Source organism: Gobio gobio (assembly GCF_949357685.1).
Source record: "Gobio gobio genome assembly, chromosome: 24".
NCBI lineage: Eukaryota > Metazoa > Chordata > Actinopteri > Cypriniformes > Gobionidae > Gobio > Gobio gobio.
The window spans coordinates 42,527,824-42,549,191 of NC_137120.1; the positions used below are offsets into that span (position 1 = coordinate 42,527,824).

General features: G+C 41.4%; 2 protein-coding genes across 3 annotated transcripts; one reads left to right on the plus strand and one right to left on the minus strand.

The window, feature by feature from the left end:
* Positions 1-2,548: 2,548 nt before the first annotated feature.
* On the minus strand, positions 2,549-6,849 carry LOC307120904 (uncharacterized protein). The gene is made up of 2 exons (XM_079808150.1): positions 6,317-6,849; positions 2,549-4,863 (listed from the first exon to the last, which is right to left on the minus strand). Exons 1-2 carry the CDS (start codon positions 6,830-6,832, stop codon positions 4,549-4,551), a joined length of 831 nt encoding a protein of 276 aa, XP_079664276.1. The 5' UTR covers positions 6,833-6,849; the 3' UTR covers positions 2,549-4,548.
* A 2,587-nt stretch (positions 6,850-9,436) lies between these two features.
* On the plus strand, positions 9,437-21,215 carry LOC307120893 (uncharacterized protein). Of its 2 annotated transcripts, none has more exons than XM_079808123.1 (3): positions 9,437-9,526; positions 14,154-16,011; positions 18,650-21,215. In XM_079808123.1, the coding sequence occupies exons 2-3, from the start codon at positions 14,376-14,378 to the stop codon at positions 19,690-19,692; spliced, it is 2,679 nt and encodes an 892-aa protein (XP_079664249.1). In that variant the 5' UTR covers positions 9,437-9,526; positions 14,154-14,375; the 3' UTR covers positions 19,693-21,215. The 2 variants fall into 2 exon arrangements, with proteins under 2 accessions (XP_079664249.1, XP_079664250.1); XM_079808124.1 differs by having other exon boundaries at positions 14,154-15,960.
* Positions 21,216-21,368: the final 153 nt, after the last annotated feature.

The following is a 21,368-nucleotide window of genomic DNA, read 5'->3' on the forward strand; positions in this document are numbered from 1 at the left end:
ATTATTAGTAGAGACATATTATTATTACATAGAGACGTAGCTAAATGTACTGTAGGCTACAATCTGTAGTCAATCTCTTCACGTTAAACCGAACTTTTATTTTGACGGGTTGACGTGATTACCAGTGTCTGTGTTCATGATATGACAGTGGGTGCGCGTCTCAGTCATTCTGCTCCTGGTTCAGTCAGGAATCAGCCCATTGAGTCATGTCCTGATCAGTGCCCTGACTACTGAACCAGGAGCAGAATGAGACGCAGCCAGTTTTCTCAAATGAAACGGTAAATTCTCATGAAGTGAGGTTTGTGTTCGTGTCGGCAGAGACTACAAGAGCGAGTGCGCGCGCGGCGCTCGTCATCCACACAGACGCAGAACATGCAGGAGTAATATTTAAATAGTGTTTTGCAGTTTAGTATTTACAGACACTAGTATATATTCGGCTTCAGTCTGGAGCCCTGCGCTTAAATGAACACGGAAGCGACTGAACGCAGCTGCTATAGTGAGCTATTTTTAGAACAGACCCACGGGCAACTCGTGTGGTGCTTGCGGGCGACTCATGTTGTTGACCCCTAAGTCGTCGCTTTCCTTCTTCTTTTTAAACCCAAAGTGCTCCCACACATCTGCTTTTAAGCATGAAGGCGCTGGATTTATATTCGCCGCCATTTATTTGAATCTCCTCGCTCTGACTCCGTAAACAAGAAGAGATAGACGTCGGCGTAAAGTTAGTAGTACGGGTAACTTGCTCTACAGCGATACTAGCGGCTGGCTGACCAAATCGCTCTTCCTGCAACGCAAATGGGGATAAACACAGGGATTTGAATGGGACTTCTGTATCGATACTCGCGGCTTAAAAATCGATACTTTCTTGGGAGAAAAATATCGATTTATATCGCAGAATCGATAAAATTGCCCAGCCCTAGCGCGTTTGCTCATTAGTTCCACCCACTACCAGAGAAACTAGCATATCTTCTGCTTGTTCCGTTATTTTGCCAGGAAAATAAAGCATAAGAAAAGCAAAGCAAAGAATATCGTTTACATGTAAGTGAAACTGTTCAGCGAGTGAAAATATATTTGTGTTAAACTTAAACTTTCAAGTAAAGTCTAATGGCTAGTGATAGACATTATTTAGTCACCCAGAGTGAAGATTTGTCGCAGTGTAGAAGATTGTGTTGGCAAGAATATAGTGTGGGTAGAATTGGTCTTGGTGGACTAGATCTTCTTACACAGGTGGTGCTGGGGAGGAGGAGGGCAAAAAGGATTCCCATAGCTTGCAGTACTGAGCTAGTCTCGCGTAGATAATCTCTATCACAGCTTTCATGATGCTGCGTTCACACCAAACGCGAATAGAGTGTCTGGCGCGAGTGATTTCAATGTTAAGTCAATGGAAAGGCGCGTTGACGCGCGTCTGGAGGTCCCGCGGCGCGGAAGGTGTGTTTCGCGCGGCGCGAAGGATGCGAATCCGCCTCATTCAAGTCCAGTTCACGCGAATTGAGCGTCTTGCGCGATACGCGCGTTACATGTGAATGGTGCTTTTGTGCATTCACGCGTTAAGCGAATTCGCGTCTGACGCCAGAGTTGAAAAATTTGAACTTTGGCGTCAATTCGCGCCGCGTTAACCAATCAGGAGCCTGCTCGCTGCGTTCACGTGGTAAAGTGACGTGATGAGAAACCCTGCATAATTTAAAAATACAACTTTTGTGTCACAAAATGTAGTTTTAAGACTTTTTCAGGTGATAATGTAGTTGTTTAAAGCTCAAATCTGTGGTTTATTTATAAAGAGAGCGCCTATTTAAAAAAAACGAATCTTGTGTTTTTGGAGTTGTGAGATCCAGGCGAACACCGGGCAGTCAGCGCTCATAACCCCGGCGAGGGCAGCCTTTCCTCGGCCAGTCCTTCTGCCGTCTGCCGCCTGCCGCTGGCTCTGATGTCCTGTAGTGGTGCATCTTGTGTAGATCTAACGGCCGATCTTTGCTCTCATGGATCTATAATTTGTTGTCTGCCAAATCGTTTTGACTGAGGGCAAAGAGGATATTTTATATTTTAAGGATATTTAAATATACATGTAGTGAAGATAATGTAGGAGTTGCCTGAACCACATGTGTGTGGCTATTAATGCTTAATATATATATTTTATGAAATGGCAGAGTGGTGTTTTATGACATTTCTCATGGAGTGCCTTGAATGCGCGTCAATTTCGCTTCAAACGCTCGATTTCTACGCGCGTCCAATTCGCCGTGGACGCGCGAATGCATTCAAAGTGTTCGCGCGTGAAACTAGACGCGGTAGACGCGATTTTGACGCTCAATTCGCGTTTGGTGTGAACGCAGCATGAGTCAAGGGCCGCCCAAGAGGTTGTTTGATTGACATGTAACGCAACCAATCACAGTTCGATTTGTTCCGCGTCATGTTTATGGGTGTAAAAATGTAAGGCCAATGTCCCTGCAATAGTAGACCGCGTGCAAGTGTATGAAAGTGACCATTATAATGGGGTAATAAGATGTAGGCTACTATAATTAGTCTGTGCTTTTGTTTTTATTTTCATTTTAAGTTTAGTGAATTTAAGTTTTTAGAATAAAATAGAATGTTAAAATGTAATGTGATTTGTGCATCGCCTACATTTATTACATTCACTATATAGTATGTTTTCATAGCCTTCAATATCAACATAGTTTGTAGGACAACATTGGATATAGAATGTGGATGTGAAATACATTTATTTTTTAAATAAATACTTATTTTATTATCCAAATAGAAAAACGTAGAAAATACAGAGAAACATACCGTATCGCCATTTAACCCAACAATACAGAGATGTGATTTTTTGGCCGTATCGACCAGCCCTAGTTTTCATACTTGAATTCTGGCCTAACTGGTGGATTAATTCACAAGTGAAATTAGAAATCTAGATCTAGATTTAAAACTGTTGCGTATCGCCATTTAACCAAAAAAATACAAAGATATGATTGTTTGGCCATATCGCCCAACCCTAGCTGAGACTAGCACTGAGCTGAACCAGGACTGGGCATAAATGAGTCGAGTTGCCTAGATAGGAAACTCTCTTACCTCCATGAATATGAGATGACTCGGTTTGGAGTAGAGAAACAGGGCTTCACCTATTCATAATAAATGTGAAATAAGTAATAAAGTTGCTATCAGAGAAAGTGTTTACTGTCCTGTGCCAGATTTCCCATCTGAAAACCGTAATGACCTTTGTGTTTTCTGTGATGACCCAGAGAATATGTTCTTGTTTTGTAATTAATTCAGTTGATCATTATACAGTGAAATGATTCAAGAGTTGTCCGTTTGTTCTTATTTCATTCTGCTGTCAGTGGCTATGAAACATGCCAGACGAACTACAGCACATTCTGGCTGAACATCAGCCTTGTATTTCCATTGACCAAAGCCCACAGCGGGTCTTAACTCTGAATCTGAGCCGGTCCAGTGTGTGTCACAGAACTGTTTCTTGGTTATATAACTGGTTAGTAAAGCATCTCAAATAGGCAACAAACACTGAACTTTAGCAGGAAATATATCTCGTCATTCCATTGTGTTGACTCATTCGCCCTGATTTTATCACTGTTGCTGTGAATATTAAAGTGGCCATATTGTCCATTATTATCATTATATTTATTTTCTAGATTTTAAATGTTGTCTGTAGCTCCCTCTGGAGGTGTCTGTCTGACATAAAACTCAGTATTATAAATGTCTATGAGTATTAATGCTCCGTGATACTTCAAGAGAAATCTAAGAACAAAGTGACGTCATTTCAAATAAAATCAGGCCAAGATAAAGTTTGTTTTAGGAGTTCAAAATCTCGCTGGTAAACCTCTTCGTACTTCTATTGGTCCGTGGCGATACGTCATAGGTGGGTGTGGTCTGAGGCTCCGCCTTCTTTAACGTGAAATTCGGATCTTACTATAATCAGCTATAATAAGTAATTTTGTTCATTTCAGAAGAATATAATTTAAATGTTATTTCAATTCCCCACCATATCTACACAAACATTGATCACAAGAAGAAAAGAAAAAAACACTAAAAATAATACATTAAACTAAATATCTAGGGTTTAGTTTTCAAATCATATTCTTCTATTATAGCAATTTTTTTATTTTACTTTTCAACATTTTAACGGAAACAGAAATGATTAGTTTTGAGTTTTGAGTCTGTCACGTGACTTTGTCCCGGCTCAGTGTCTTAAATACATTAGTATTATTGACTGTATGTTGTATTATAGTTGTATAACTATAATTATCAAAAGATGTGCAATAAACATTTTCTGAAGAAAAACTATTTTCTTGTTGCTGTCAGTCTCTTTATTGTTAGATGTTTCTTGAGGATTTGTGCTGTGTGTGGGTTTAAAAGACAATAAACAATTATGCATGAATCCTAAATACATAACACTACACTTCTATTTTTTATCCTGAATAAAAGAACATTTTGATTTCAGGGCGTTCTTTTAAGCCCTCAGTTCTGTTGTTTTCTGTTGTAAAATGAATAAAGTTTTTGTTTCTCTACTCCTTCATCCGCAGTCCTTACTTTTATCTTCATGTTTTATATGATTATATTTTCTTCCTTTATTTCTCTTTTGACATTTTCCTTTGCAAATTGCCCTTGGAATTGCCCACTGCTGCTGTGGGGGGGTGTAAATTGCCGTTGGAATAATTCCCTCATAAAGGAAAACCCCTCCTGAATGGTGCTGGTAATGTTAGCAATGTTTGTGTTTATCTGCAGCATGTTGTCGGAGTTGCGTCTAGAAGAGTCCTCCATCAACTCCAACATCCTCCTCTTTATTTTAAGGTCCTCCTCTGCTGGATCGGTGGGAACCTTCCTCTTCAGCCGGTCTCCTCTATGGCTGTTCAACTTTGCCTTAAATATAGCAGAGAAAATTTGCATTATTACTACGCAAAATAAGTTCAGAAAAGCTATGTGAATAATGCACTAAACCAACACACCCACTAAGCAAAATGATGTCCGAAAGACGTCTTTGTAACAAAAATCGGACGTTGAAATGACGTCCACTGAGGAGCCAGAATGAAAAAGACGTCTTTCGGACATTATTTTGCTTAGTGGGCACCTACACAAAGAACATGCATCCATCCTTACTACACTGAAAAAAAAATTATTCATTGAATTTACTAAATGTTATGGTAAGTGGTTCCACACAATTGATTTGAGCTACATTTAAACAAATGCATTAAATTGAACTAAAATTAAAGGAATAGTTCACCTCAAAGTGGAAAATTGTGTCATCCTTTACTCACCCTCATGTTTCAAACCTGTATGAATTTCTGTCTTCTGCTGAACACAAAGAAAGTTATTTTGAAGAATGTCGGTAACCAGACAGTTGTTGGTGTTGGTACCCAATGACTTCCACAACTGTCTGGTTACCGACATTCTTCAAAATAACTTTCTTTGTGTTCAGCAGAAGACAGAAATTCATACAGGTTTGAAACATGAGGGTGAGTAATTGATGATACAATTTTCAAATTTGAGGTGGACTATTCCTTTAAAGGGTTAGTTCAGCCAAAAATGTAAATTGTGTCATTAATGACCGAGCCTCATGTGGTTGGACACCCGTCAGACCTCCGTTCATCTTCAGACACAAATGAAGATATTTTAGTGTAAAGCTGATGCTCTGAAAGGCCTCCATTGGCTCAACTTTACACTCTCAACAAAGACACTAAAGACGTCGATACAAAGTCCATCTCACTACAGCGGCTCTACAATAACTTTATAAAGTGACGAGAATAGTTTGTGTGCGCAAAAAAACCCTAAATAACGATTTATATAGAGATGACGATTTCAAAACAAGGCATCATGAAGCTTCGAAGCGTTATGAATCAGTGACTCGAATCATGATTCGGATCGCGTGTCAAACCGCTGAATCGACTCACTGATTCATAACGCTCAGAACCGCTGAATCGACTCACTGATTCATAACACTTCGAAGCTTCATGATGCCGTGTTTTGAAATCGGTCATCACTATATAAGTCGTTATTTAGGTTTTTTTTTGCGCACAGAAACTATTCTCGTCTTCATAAAGTTATTGTAGAGCCGCTGTAGTGAGATGGACTTTGTATCGACGTCTTTAGTGTCTTTTAAGGGTCTTGAGAGTGTAAAGTTGAGCCAATGGAGGCCTTTCAGAGCATCAGATTTACACTAAAATATCTTCATTTGTGTCTGAAGATGAACGGAGGTCTTACGGGTGTCGAACGACATGAAGGTAAGTAATTAATGACAGAATTTTCATTTTTGGGTGAACTAACCCTTTAAGTTCAACTCATAAGCTTGAAATCATAAACCTGGAGCAAATTTTACCTGGAGCAAATCCCGGCGCTGCTTTACAACCGCAGATGGAAGACAGTGGAGGGATTCAGTGGAGTTTGGAGAACCGGAGGGCAGCTCTTCAGACTCTTCCAGGTCCCCGGTCTCGATGCCGGTGTCGATGGAGCGTGTAGCCGGCGACCCACCCCAGATCTCCTCGCAAAGCTCATAAAATATGAGTATAACCCGTCCTTGACCTCTTCGACGCCCTGTGTCAACCGCATGCCTGTATTTGTTGCGTATATTTTTCAACTTTGCGGTGACTTGGGCTTTAGAGACCGTGCAAGCATCGTGAGGGAAATCCTTCTCGGTTCGCTCCCTCGGATACTGTGCCTGAAACGCGTCCGTTATATCACAATATTTAGAGTGACACGACTCCCAGTCAACGTTTTCTTGGAGCTTAATGAACTTGTAGTCGAGTGTGACTCTAAGTAGTAGTTCGACTTCGTCGTCAGTCCATACGAAAGACTCCACTCTTAATCTTGCTCTTGAAGTTGTTGCGTTCGCCATCTTCGTCTTCTTCTTCTTGGTTCGTATACAGCGCGCAAGGTTATGCGCATGCTCAAAGTCTTCTTCTCCGTGTATAGTGTATATCTGTGGCAGAATTACAGCGCCCCATACTGGTCTGGCATATATACTACACACCTTTCAGCAGTGTTGCCAACTTAGCAATTTTGTTGCTAGATTTAGCAACTTTTCAGACTACCTTAGCAACTTTTTTTTCTAAAAGCACCTAGCAACAAATTTAGCAATTTTTTAAATTTATTTGGCAACTTTTAGCAACTTCTGGAAAGTGACTCTAATCCAAACAACACATGTACAAGCTAGCTCAATAGGCCGAGCGGTTCATTCATAATTCCTGTGGAAATGTAGCCTGGATGCCAGCCGAACTTAGCCCCGCCCACAACGGGAAAAAAAAGGCATTTGAGGGGTAAAATATGTGTTATTTTGGCAGGACTGCCTGCTAAAATTCGCATTCCTGGGTCTGTATATCACATAATTGCGGTCGCTTCAACCCGTGGACTTGGCAACACAGTGCAGTTGAGTTCTGTTGACATTTGACAACTAACGTTATGCGTCGCTCGGTCGCTCCGTTGCTCTGATTGGTTGTAGGTGTATCCAATTGAGGTCTTTCCTGGTTCGGTTGAAACACGCCCCATAATCACAGCCCAACGGAGCAGAATCAGACTCAAATTCTGACTAGAATTGAGTATGACGACGTCAGGCTAGTGGAAATGTGGAAATCACTGTAAAAACCGGAAGATCATTTAGGTAGCATATTTACGGAGCCCTGCATATGACATGCAGGAAAAAAACTAGTAGACTAAATCGTGGGAACAAATGAGTAAATCGTGTGGACGGTTTAGCAAATCGAAGGAACAAATTTGTAAATTTTGCGCACAATTTACTTTTTTTTTTTCTTGCACGTCATGTGTGGGGCTCGATCCGTACATATTAACTAACACATTGCTTTCATTAATTTTACAAACAAATCTAAATTAGCATATCAAATAATATCTACGCGTTACATAATGGCATAGTTTTGCCTTGCAAAATGACGTTCATTTAGCAACTTTTAGCAACAACTCTATCTGCCTTTAGCAACTTCCCCTGAAAATTTGTTGGCAACAGTGGTTTTCAGTCGGTTTCGTGTGTACGCAGATATTTCTTGAGATGACGCCGTGTTTACGGAATTTTTTTTTAGAACGAGGAAAAAAAATTATCGGATAGGGAATGCACCGGCTTCGTGTGGACGTGGCCTAAGTTACTTGATAGTTACTTTGCAAAATTAAGTGTTACTGAACCGAACAGCATTCTATGTTCCAGAATTTATTCATGTGTAAACGCAGTTTTAAAGTTCATTAACCCTTAATCGGCCCTTGGGGTTCAGCTGACCCCACTGGACTGTTCCTCCATTTTTAAAAAGTGTTCCCTTCATCTCAGGGCCATGAGACTCTGGGACTTTTCCTACATAATCTAAACATGCACAAAAAATCTGGGCTTGATTTGGTTGTTCTAAAGGTGTGTAAAAAATGTTTACCGTTTAAGTCCCTCAGGGTCAGATTGACCCCACATTGAAAATGAATGGGAAAGTGTAAAAAAAAAAAAAAAAAACACTTTTTTTGTCAAAAAAAAAAAATTAATTAAATCCAGTATAAATCTGGAAATTTCCACATTTATATCAAGGTCTGGTCCTAGAGCATAAACACAAAGTGGAACAAACTTTCTATCTCATACACACACACACACACACACACACACACACACACACACACACACACACACACACACACACACACACACACACACACACACACACACACACACACACACACACACACACACACACACACACACACACACACACACACACACACACAAACACACACATGAGTGTGACTGCAACACAGAGTATTTTTATTGAAATTGGCAAATAAAATCAACAAAACTGGCATAAATCTGAAAAAATTCCATACATAAATGAAGGACTAATACTAGAGCACAAATGCAACATGGAACAATCATGAGAAAGAGGGAAAAGGGCAAATAAAGAAAGATGAAAGGCAGCTTAACTTCTGCATAACTTCCCTCTGGACCTCTAGTGGATAATGTGGTCATTGCACTCTCTCTCTCTCTCTCTCTTTCTCTTTAACTATAATTCCTAAAGTTTTTCCACTAACCTACAGACGGCGGTATTCTATCCCTAACACAGAGCAATGTCCAAAAACTATCTATATTTATTTAAGATCATCATTCAAGTGATTTTTTCATAAAAAAATAATTTTTAATGAGCCAATTTATGACATAGTTAAGTATTTGTGCAGTAAATAGGTAAAAAACTACCAAATACCCACAAAAACACAGCATAAATGTATAGTTGAGAAGGAAATAAAAAAAATGATATATAGTTTTCCATGTAAAAAAAATTATATTTCCTTATGCAATCGCTCTGTAAAAGTTTGGGGTCTATCTGAGCACAAGGGCCTCAAACGTAAACCCTGAGGGACGATTAAGGGTTACAGATTAAGAATACAGATCTCATCATGTTAACCTAGACTGAGATCCCTTCACACTCCAGCACAGGAGGTGGCGCTGTGCGCCTGAACAGCTGATACGCGACCCGCCAGTAAGACGAAGAAGAAGAGGATGTTATTGCTGGCCAAAGTCTTCTGAGAGCTAGGGAAATGTTATGCGTCTCATATTGTGAGTAGTAATACCATTATATAGCAGTTTTACACTCTCCTTTAGCAGCATCCTGACTGAAAACACACAGTGAGATGTGCTGATGATCAGGATGACGCGTGGGGTGCACGTGCTCTCGGACATTTCGCATTTCCCACTTCTGAAGTCGTGATTACGAGCTCATTGCGTTCAATTTTAACTTGAGAGGCCGTTCATGTCCAATTTATTTATTTTTTGCAAACTAGGAAACTAGTATTTACGATAATTCCCATAGCACGTGAAGACAGGGTAATACTATAAACAGAAAACCTCTATTCCACCTCATATATTCATTATAATAAATTGCCACTAAAAGCTCATTTCACTGTTGTCAACCAGTGTTGGGTGTAGTTTAAATTACTAATTAATTACTAAGTAATTTAATAACTTTAAACTTGAAAAAATTGAAACAGATTACTCTTATTATTCTGTACCTCTGATGTAATTCATTAAATACTATATAGACTTGAGAACAATTCTATATAAAACAATAGTGGATTTAACATCTAATGTTAAAATGTATGCTTTTATATAGCTTTTTAAAATATTTTGGTAAGTTTAGGAATCATTTATGCATTTATTTGAAAGAATTAAAAGCACAGTTTCATGTTTATCCTTGTATTGTTCATCCGGTTGAGGTTGATTTTGAAAGTAATAAGTAATAAAGCAGAGAGAGTAATTAGTACAGTAATCTAATGACACTGTTGAAGATTAGACCTTTTTAGAGTAACTTACCCAACACTGGTGTCAACACACTGATTTAAACTACATGATCACCAATTTTTCTGTAAGATACACGTCTCTAAAGAGCATTTATTTTCTTATAGTCTGAGACGGATTCCTCATTTTCATTTAAACAGGAAATAAAACCAGCTAAAAGCACAGGTACATGGCAAGTTAGATGAAGTTGAAATCAATCATTAGTTTATTCATTAGTTATTTGTTTCTTACAAATCTGTACATTTAAATCTAGTTTTGATTTTCTTTTTTAATTATGGTATAAAATAATAAAAATCAGTAACTTTGATCAAATCAAATCAAATCGAATCACTTTATTGTCACACAGCCATGTACACAAGTGCAACAGCAGGTGAAATTCTTGGTGCAGTTCCGAGCAACATAGTAGTCACGACATGACATGTACAACATTTAGAGCAGCATCAGATTACACTGATGCGCCCACAATTACTCACAGCACAGTAAACTCTACAATAAACAATAAATAATTTACACAATGTGAGTGTGGTTCTCACAGCTTTAACCAATATACACATACTTACAATATACATATACTTTAAACAATATACTTTAAACAATATACACACTAAAACATACATTAAACAATATACATTACGCTATAATAATAATAATAATAATATACAATGTACAGTATACATTATTATTCACAGTAGAGATCCAATGTACAATAGGTGCTATATGATAAATAATAAATTATAATAAATGTGTATATAATGTGTGTGTATCTACAGTGGGTTGTGCTGAGTGATATTCTGTCCAGTGTGTGTTTGATCCTGATGGATCAAGAGTTCAGGAGTCTAATTGCTTGTGGGAAGAAGCTGTTCTGGAGTCGGCTGGTGCGTGTTCTGATGCTGCGGTACCGTCTGCCTGATGGCAGCAGTGAGAGCAGCCCATGGCTCGGGTGGCTAGAGTCTCTGATGATCCTCTGAGCTCTCTTCACACACCGCCTGGCGTAAATGTCCTGGAGGGAGGGAAGCTCACCTCCGATGATGCAGCTGGCCGTGCGCACTACCCTTTGCAGGGCTTTGCGGCTGCGGGCGGTACTGTTGCCGTACCAGGTGGTGATGCAGCCAGTCAGCAGGCTCTCTGTAGTGCTGGCTTAGAAGCGTGTGAGGATGTGGCGGCTCATTCCAAACCTCCTCAGCCGTCGCAGGAAGAAAAGGCGCTGATGAGCCTTCTTCACAACGGCCTCGGAGTGGACGGACCATGAGAGTTCCTCTGTGATGTGGACACCGAGGAACTTGAAGCTGCTGACTCTCTCCACCGGTGCTCCATCGATGGTGATGGGGCGGTGTTCTCTCTCATTCCTCCTGAAGTCGACCACCAGCTCCTTGGTCTTGCTGACGTTGAGGGAGAGGTTGTGCTCCTGACACCACCGTGTCAGAGTGTGCACCTCCTCTCTGTAGGCCGTTTCATCATTGTCAGTGATGAGACCTACCACCGTCGTATCGTCAGCAAACTTGATGATGGTGTTGGAGCTGTGGGTTGCCACACAGTCATGTGTGTACAAAGAGTACAGGAGTGGGCTGAGAACACAGCCCTGAGGGGCTCCAGTGTTGAGAGTCAGTGATGAGGAGATGTTACTGCCCATTCTGACCACCTGGCGTCTGTTTGACAGGAAGTCCAGGATCCAGCTGCATAGCAAGCTGTTTAAGCCGAGAGCCCGGAGTTTAATGTCAAGTATGGAGGGCACAATGGTGTTGAATGCTGAGCTGTAGTCTACAAACAGCATTCTCACATACGTGTTCCTCTTTTCCAGGTGGGAGAGAGCAGTGTGAATAGTGGATGAAATGGCATCATCAGTGGAGCGGTTTTTGCGGTATGCAAACTGCAGTGGGTCCAGTGAGGGGGGGAGAACAGAGCAGATGTGGTTTCTGACTAGTCTCTCAAAGCATTTGCTGATGATGGGGGTCAGAGCAACAGGACGCCAGTCGTTTAAGCAGGTGGTTTTTGCTTGCTTCGGTACAGGAACAATGGTGGACGTTTTGAAGCATGTGGGGACCACAGCCAGGGAGAGGGACAGGTTAAAGATGTCCGTGAAAACTCCAGCCAGTTGGCGCGCGCACGCTCTGATGACGCGGCCCGGAATGCCGTCTGGACCCGCGGCTTTACGGACGTTCACCCGCCGGAAGGATCGGGTTACATCCGCTACAGATACGGAGAGTGCACTAACCTCTGTATCTTCAGCCACAAGCTCTCTCTCCGCGAGGGCGGTGTTAGTTCCCTCAAAGCGAGCATAGAAGGTGTTTAGCTCGTCCGGGAGAGAGGCAGCGGTGTTCACGGTGGAGTTTGTGTTCCCTTTGTAGTCCGTGATGGTGTTAATTCCCCTCCACATGCTTCTGGAGTCGGTGGTGTTGAACTGTCCTTCAATCTTGTCCCTGTACTGGCGTTTTGCTGCTCTGATGGTTTTCCGGAGGGCATAACTTGCTTGTTTATGCTCCTCCGCATTACCGAAGTTAAAGGCGAAGGTCCGCGCATTGAGTGCCGCGCGAACATCCACATTTAGCCACGGCTTCTGATTTGGGTACAGCCGTATTGTTTTGGTCGGAACAACGTCTTCTACGCACTTCCTGATGAAACACGTTACGCTATCGGCGTAGACCTCGATGTCGTCATCAGAGGCCGACCGGAACATCTCCCAGTCCGCGTGATCAAAACAGTCTTGTAGCATAGAGTCCGATTGGTCCGACCAGCACTGGATGGTTCTGAGGGCGGGTGCTTCCTGTTTCAACCTCTGCCTGTATGCGGGCAAAAGGATGATGGAAGCGTGATCCGATTTGCCAAATGGTGGGCGCGGGAGTGATTTGTAACCATCCTTGAAGGGAGAGTAACAATGATCCAGAACTCGGTTCCCTCGTGTGTTGAAGCTAACATGTTGGTGGTATTTGGGTGCGATGCGCTTGAAGTTGGCTTTGTTAAAGTCCCCGGTCACAATAAACGCAGCCTCAGGATGCGCGGTTTCCTGCTCACTCACTGTCCTATACAGTTCCTTCAGTGCCCGGTCTGTGTCGGCTTGTGGGGGAATATACACAGCTGTGATGATGACCGCTGTGAATTCCCTCGGTAGCCAGAATGGTCGACACATAACCGTGAGAAATTCCAGATCAGGAGAACAGAAAGACTTGATAGAATGTACGTTCCTCTGATCACACCAGGATCGGTTGATCATAAAACATACACCCCCGCCTTTGCTTTTCCCGGAGAGATCTTTTTCTCTGTCCATCCGATGCACGGAGAACCCCGTGGTTTCGATGGCCGAATCTGGAATCTCAGCGGACATCCAAGTTTCTGTAAGGCAGATAATGCAGCAGTCCCTCGTCTCTCGTTGGAAAGAGATCCGTGCTCTCAGCTCGCAGAGTTTATTGTCCAGAGACTGAACATTTGCCAGTAAAATACTGGGAAGCGGGGGTCGGTTTGCGCGGCGTCTTACTCTGATGAGCACGCCGGCTCTGCTTCCCCTTCTCCGGCGGCGTTTACGTGGTCGGGCCGCCCAAACAAAAGGATCCGCTGCTGTGTTTGTAAGCAGCGGTTCGTCACTGGAGAATTTAAAGTCCGGTTTTCGGTGTGCGATTGCCGAATCAATGTCCAAAAGTGTCTGTCTGTCGTACGTAGTGAGGCAGACAACATCCAAGACAAAAAAACACAAAAACTATAAACAGAACAAACAAAAAACTACAATGTTTCAGCAGAGCTTGCGACGTTGCGGCCATCCTCGGCGCCATCTCGACTCGACATCTCGGCCTCGGCCTCGACTCGACATCTGATGGATGGATAGTTAAACATAACACATTTAAATGTAAATTAAGGAAAATATCAATTCAATAACTAATTAATTTTTTTATTTTTGCAGATCTGCTTCTGTCACACAGCAGTTCATCTTCAGTGAAGCTCCTCCCACAGCAGTTCGTCTTCAGTTAAGCTCCTCCCACAGCAGTTAATCTTCAGTGAAGCTCCTCCCACAGCAGTTCATCTTCAGTTAAGCTCCTCCCACAGCAGTTTACCAGTAAATGCTGGAATATTGCAATATTGCTACAGGGGAAGAAGACAGAGTTTATGAAAGAACATATAAAACATGAATTATCCAAAGCCCTGCAGAATAAAGCTGGAAGATACTGAAGAACAACAATGTTATCTAGAACCCTTCAGAATAAAGCAGGAAGATACTAAAGAACAAAGACGTGGTCCAGAACCCTTCAGAATAAAGCAGGAAGATACTGAAGAACAACAATGTTATCTAGAACCCTTCAGAATAAAACAGGAAGATACTGAAAAACAAAGAGGTGGTCCAGAACCCTTCAGAATAAAGCAGGAAGATACTAAAGAACAAAGAGGTGGTCCAGAACCCTTCAGAATAAAGCAGGAAGATACTGAAGAACAACAATGTTATCCAGAACCTTTCAGAATAAAGCTGGAAGATACTAAAGAACAAAGAGGTGGTCCAGAACCCTTCAGAATAAAGCAGGAAGATACTGAAGAACAACAATGTTATCCAGAACCTTTCAGAATAAAGCTGGAAGATACTGAAGAACAAAGAGGTGGTCCAGAACCCTTCAGAATAAAGCAGGAAGATACTGAAGAACAACAATGTTATCCAGAACCCTTCAGAATAAAGCAGGAAGATACTGAAGAACCAAGAGGTGGTCCAGAACCCTTCAGAATAAAGCAGGAAGATACTGAAGAACAACAATGTTATCTAGAACCCTTCAGAATAAAACAGGAAGATACTGAAGAACAAAGAGGTGATCCAGACCCCTTCAGAATAAAACAAGAAGATACTGAAGATCAAAGAGGTGGTCCAGAACCCTTCAGAATAAAACCGGAAGATACTGAAGAACAAAGAGGTGCTCCAGAACCCTTCAGAATAAAGCACGAAGACATTGAAGGACAAAGAGGTGGTCCAGAACCCTTCAGAATAAAACAGGAAGATACTGAAGAAGAAAGAGGTGCTCCAGAACCCTTCAGAATAAAGCAGGAAAATACTGAAGAACAAAGAGGTGGTCCAGACCCCTTCAGAATAAAGCAGGAAGACATTGAAGAACAAAGAGGTGGTCCAGAACCCTTCAGAATAAAACAGGAAGATACTGAAGAACAAAGAGGTGGTCCAGAACCCTTCAGAATAAAGCAGGAAGATACTGAAGAACAAAGAGGTGGTCCAGAACCCTTCAGAATAAAACAGGAAGATACTGAAGAACAAAGAGGTGGTCCAGAACCCTTCAGAATAAAGCAGGAAGATATTAAAGAACAAAGAGCTGGTCCAGAATCCTTCAGAATAAAGAAGGAAGACACTGAAGAACAAAGAGGTGGTCCAGAACCCTTCAGAATAAAGCAGGAAGATACTAAAGAACAAAGAGGTTGTCCAGAACCTTTCAGAATAAAGCAGGAAAGTACTGAAGAACAAAGAGGTGGTCCAGAAACCTTCAGAATAAAGCAGGAAGACACTGAAGAACAAAGAGGTGGTCCAGAACCCTTCAGCAAAAAACAAGAAGATACTGAAGAACAAAGAGGTGGTCCAGAACCCTTCAGAATAAAGCAGGAAGATACAAAAGAACAAAGAGGTGGTCCAGAACCCTTCAGAATAAAGCAGGAAGATACAAAAGAACAAAGAGGTGGTCCAGAACCCTTCAGAATAAAGCAGGAAGACACTGAAGAACAAAGAGGTGTTCCAGAACCCTTCAGAAGAAAACAAGAAGATACTGAAGAACAAAGAGGTTGGTGTTTATTCTTGATTCTTCACTAATTATGCCAAAGAACATTAAGGTTATAAAACTTAAAGCAGTTCGTCCGATCTTTCGAATATCCCTATTTAATAATTGCCTCACCAACACGGCATCCTCAATAAACACGTCTCTGGCGTGATGACTCAGATCTTTCGAATATTCCTATCTAATAATTGCCTCACCGACACGGCATCCTCAATAAACCTGTCTCCGGCGTGATGACTCTGATCTTTCGAATATTCCTATCTGATAATTGCATCATCAACACGGCATCCTCAATAAACCCGTCTCCGGCGTGATGACTCCTATCTTTTGAATATTCCTATCTAATAATTGCCTCATCGACACGGCATCCTCAATAAACCGGTCTCTGGCGTGATGATTCCGATCTTTTGAATATTCCTATCTAATAATTGCCTCATCGACACGGCATCCTCAATAAACCGGTCTCTGGCGTGATGATTCCGATCTTTTGAATATTCCTATCTAATAATTGCCTCATCGACACGGCATCCTCAATAAACCCGTCTCTGGCGTAATGATTCCGATCTTTTGAATATTCCTATCTAATAATTGTCTCACCGACATGGCATGAAGGCCAGAGGAGAACTGGCACCCGACTGAGCCTGGTTTCTCCCAAGGTTTATTTTTCTCCATTAGGTCACCTGATGGAGTTTTGGTTCCTTGCCACTGTCGCCTTTGGCTTGACTTGCTCAGTTGGGGACACTAAATTTTTTACTAAATATTCAAATAAATGTGAAACTAAATTACTGATCTGCCCGCATTGTCACTGTATGATAATTGAAATGAGCTGATGACATCACCGTTTTCTCCAGAGCGGCTGTACAGCCGAATCAAATTCTGTTGCATAATTTTCCTGTCTAACACTATTTATATGCAGATTGTTTCAAAGCAGCTTCACAAAGTTAACTTGACAAAATGGAGCTTGAAACTCAATTTTCCTTTGTTTTTGTTTTAAACAAATTGTCAAGTTACCTTTCAAGTCACTTTTATTTTGTTACTATACAATACAGACAAGTTAAAGAGATGTGTTTGAAGTCTAGATGTGTGGTGTATTCAAACCTGTCTTGTTTGGTTCGATTGAATCGAACTCAAGTTCGTTTTCCCCCTTGGTGCGGATCTTTTGGGCAGGTGTGAATACAGCAATCGCACTCGTGTTTTGTATCAATAGTGCAGTGTCCGTTCTCGGAGCATAAGCCCTGCCCGCGTGAGGCGCGCCACTTCTCCAGATTCCTGCCTTTATTAGAAGGGGTGTAACCATACACCAATGCCACGTTTTGGTTCGCTGTTGTTTCCATAACCCCAAAATGCCACTTTAATTTCACTTTGTTATTTTGTATATTTTTCAGTTAGTGTGGTGGCTACTTTATTGTATTAACAAAAACTGCTATTTAATAGCTTTACCTTTATAGGCCTATTTATTCATCAGTATTAGTCATATTCATAAAATTTTTGTTTTTGTTAAAGCAGCACTAGGTAACTTTTCAACCTTCATAATATATTTTCAAGACTCTTGTGATGATACATTGACTTACAATAGGTTGAATGACACGTCTGCCATAGCCTGACGGGGTCTGTATCGTTTTTAATCGTACTTTTAAACTTTGGGTTTCGGGTAATAACCCGAGAAAAAAAAGAACTACAAAATTCGACCGCTTTACGGCATATACGTCACTTCCTCCCACTTCCTTAAGTTCGGACATGCAAGCCCAACTATCATTTGTTTGCCGAATGTTATAGTCATGGCCGAAGCAGCACAGAAAAATAAGAAAGCAAAGGTTTTGTCGGAGGAAAGCAAAAAGAGGAAAGGAGAAAGTGATGGGATTAAAGGCAGGACGAGGATCAACATTGGGCCAGTGTTTGCTCGTTGGCGTGAGCTGAAGGAGGAGGGGCTACATTCTTGCAAGTAAATACATAAGACGTACAAAATCATATTTTAGGATACCTAACATGTCTGTGATATTTGTTTATTTGTCTTGCCTCAAGCTATAATGCAAATCGATTTTTCAAATTTGCAGATTCATCTAGTAGCTTGATATTATAATATTGACGCTATATGGTTATTTCCTACCACTCAAACATTGAATTGAAGTATCATATAGATTCCGTAAAACGAGAACCAATAGACTAGGCTACTATAATGACGCTGGCTTGTAAACGTGAGCATCGCGATCATTTGGCGTTTGAAAAAAATAAAACCCATGAAATGATATTCATATGAAACATATGCCCCTGTACCTGGGATGAAGACATTTCACACGCGACGCAAGCAGAACACCTGCATGTGAACTCCTGCAGTGTTCAGGGATATCATAGTTGTCATGTCAACAAATGCACATGCGATGCATCCACTGATGTAAGATGACAGAGTTTACGACAGTAGTAGAGGACAATACTGTTTCCCAACTGTAGGGGGACCCCGAGAGCAAAACCTACCTAGTGCTGCTTTAACTAAGCTAAATTGGGACATTACTTGTGTAGAATAAATTTTACTAGTCTAGTCTAGTCTACAGTGGAGGCGTTGTGTAGCATTTCTATTATTGCTGCTATTACATCAGGGCTATTTTTTTATTTACAGAAAATTAAAACTTTCTTTATTTCATTTTAGACCAGATGGACAAGAATGAAGAACTGAGGGAAGCGGAGGAGAAACATCCTGTCAGAACTGGAAAAAAATCTTTAAGTCACTCACAAAGTGATAGTAATTTTTTATTGAAAAGAAGGGCCAAAAAATCTCACACCTGCTCTCAGTGCGGAAAGAGTTTCCCATACAAACAAAGTCTTAAACTTCACATGAAGATCCACACCGGAGAGAAGCCGCACATGTGTGATCAGTGCGGGATGAGTTACAGAAACAAAGGAGGCCTTAGGGAACACATGAAGATCCACACCGGAGAGAAGCCGTACTCATGTGATCAGTGCGGGAAGAGTTTCAGACAGGCAAGCACTTTTAAATCACATCTGCGTTGTCATTCTGGAGAAAGACCATTTAACTGTGATCAGTGCGGGAAAAACTTTGTTGGGGCAGACTACCTGAAGAGCCACCTGAAAATTCATTTAAAGGAGAAGCCTCATGTGTGCTCTTTGTGTGGAAAGAGTTTTAGTGAGCGGAGTGCCTTAAAAAAACACAAGGAAAGACACACCGGTGTGAAGAATCACATGTGCTTTGATTGTGGGAATATCTTTTTTGATGGTGCTCAACTGAAGCGGCACCAGAGAACTCACACTGGAGAAAAACCTTACAAGTGTTCACACTGTGACAAGAGATTCAGTCAGTCGGAACATCGGAAAACACACGAGCGGGTTCACACCGGAGAGAAGCCTTTCACATGTGATCAGTGCGGGAAGAGTTTCGCACGGAAAGGACACCTTAAGGGTCACATGAAAATCCACACTGGAGAGAAGCCACACACATGCAATCAATGTGGGATGAGTTTTACGCAAAAAGGACACCTTAAGAGTCACATGAAAATCCACACTGGAGATAAACCGCACACATGTGATCAGTGTGGGAAAAGATTTGCACAAATAGGTACCCTTAAGAGTCACATGAATACACACACTGGACATTATCACTGCCCTCCGTGTGGGAAAAGTTTTGCTCGGTTGAATTCACTACTCAATCATACAAAAAACAAATGTCTAAAGTAAGCAGTTAATCTTCCGATCCAGCAAGTGAATGAAGTTCATCTTTAAGGGTAGGGACACACCAAACCGACGCCAAAGAATTAGCGCTGATGAAAGCAGACTGTGTCGCCTGCGTCGGGGGCCAAAAAGCTACACCTGAACACACTATTATACCTTTTCCACCAGCATGAACCGGGTGCTAGTTCAGAGCTAGTGCTAGTGCCTGTTCGGAGTTGGTTTGACTGACGAGTCTTCTAAGAACCGGTTTGTCTTTCCACGGGCTAGAGAGCCGCCACAGAGCCAGTCTTACGTCACTGTATACATCTCATCTCTCTCAGCGGGAAACACACACACACACACAGCGTGTTCGAGATGCATTGGCGCTGTGTAGACCGATCAGCGTATGAGATCAAAGTACCGCAAGAGCGATTGAAAAGCATAAGGAGTCGTGTGCTCTCGCTGTACTCTGATGTCATACGGCGATCGGTCTGCACATCTCCAACAAGCCTTCCATCAATAATGGCGAGCGTTGCGTTACTATTGATGCTCATGGCTTTAAGATCCTACATCAGCATCAAAACACAGCGAATCCAACGCATTCGTGCAGCTCGCCGTCATTTGTATAGACGGAGATTACAATCGAGCAGCTGTTGGCTCCATTAGCCGCTATTTCAAAAATGGCGGTCACAAGTTTGTGTTGGTCTTGTTGGTCATGGTAACCCAGTCCCCAGCCCCTAACACAAGCGGTTCTTACTTCTAGACCAGCAATGTTCTGGTGCGACATAAGAACCACTTCTCCTGGTTCAGAGCTGGTGCTTTGGGTGTGGAAAGACAATTGGAAACTAGGCTCTGGCTCCGAACCATCACTCAAACTGCCTTGGTGGAAAAGGTAAAAGGACTATAGCCGACTGTCAACTAGCACACACGTTCTACTCCTGCGTGTAAAGGAGATATGTCTATTTCTGCAGATATATTCATCTATATCGTTTGACTTCTTTGATCGTTTTACTAATATTCTCGAGCACTGACTAATCTGAACGGCCAATCAGAGTTCTTGCTCCCCTACGACGTCCGACCGGTGTGTCCCAGACCAACCATTTCAAATGTGAGTTTCAGATCAAAGTTCCTCCTAAAAGAGCAAAAAAAAACCCTGTAATGACCATTCTATTTTATATTACGTTAGTGTGTGGCTTTCTAAGACTGGGGAAAGCATGTTCAGATATCAATGAAACAAATCAAAAAAGTAATGAAGCCTTTTTCCCCCCACATGATTAACCCTGGTTTAATATTTTGAGCAATAAAGTTGGATTTATCTGTTCAATTTTGACTGTGATCTGATTTCTGTATTTTGTTAGGCTGAATGCTGTTACACTAGTCTTATATGAAGTATTATGAATACTTTTGGGCATTTCCATGTTTTAAATTTCCCATTAGAGCTTCTGAACGCCTAAAAATATATTTGACCTTATTGACTGAGATTGAATGGCTGTCTGTCTACAACATTCACTGTTTTACCCTTCACATTTATTAAATAAACACTCTAAATTAATTTTAAAGCATTTGTTCTTGTTAGGCAATGTGGACGATTCTATGGCTTTTGCTAGCATGACAGTTTACATTAAGTATTATTTGTATATATTGTTGAGTTAATTATTTGATATCATTGTAATACAAATGCTGAGGTGGGACAAAATGTTCTC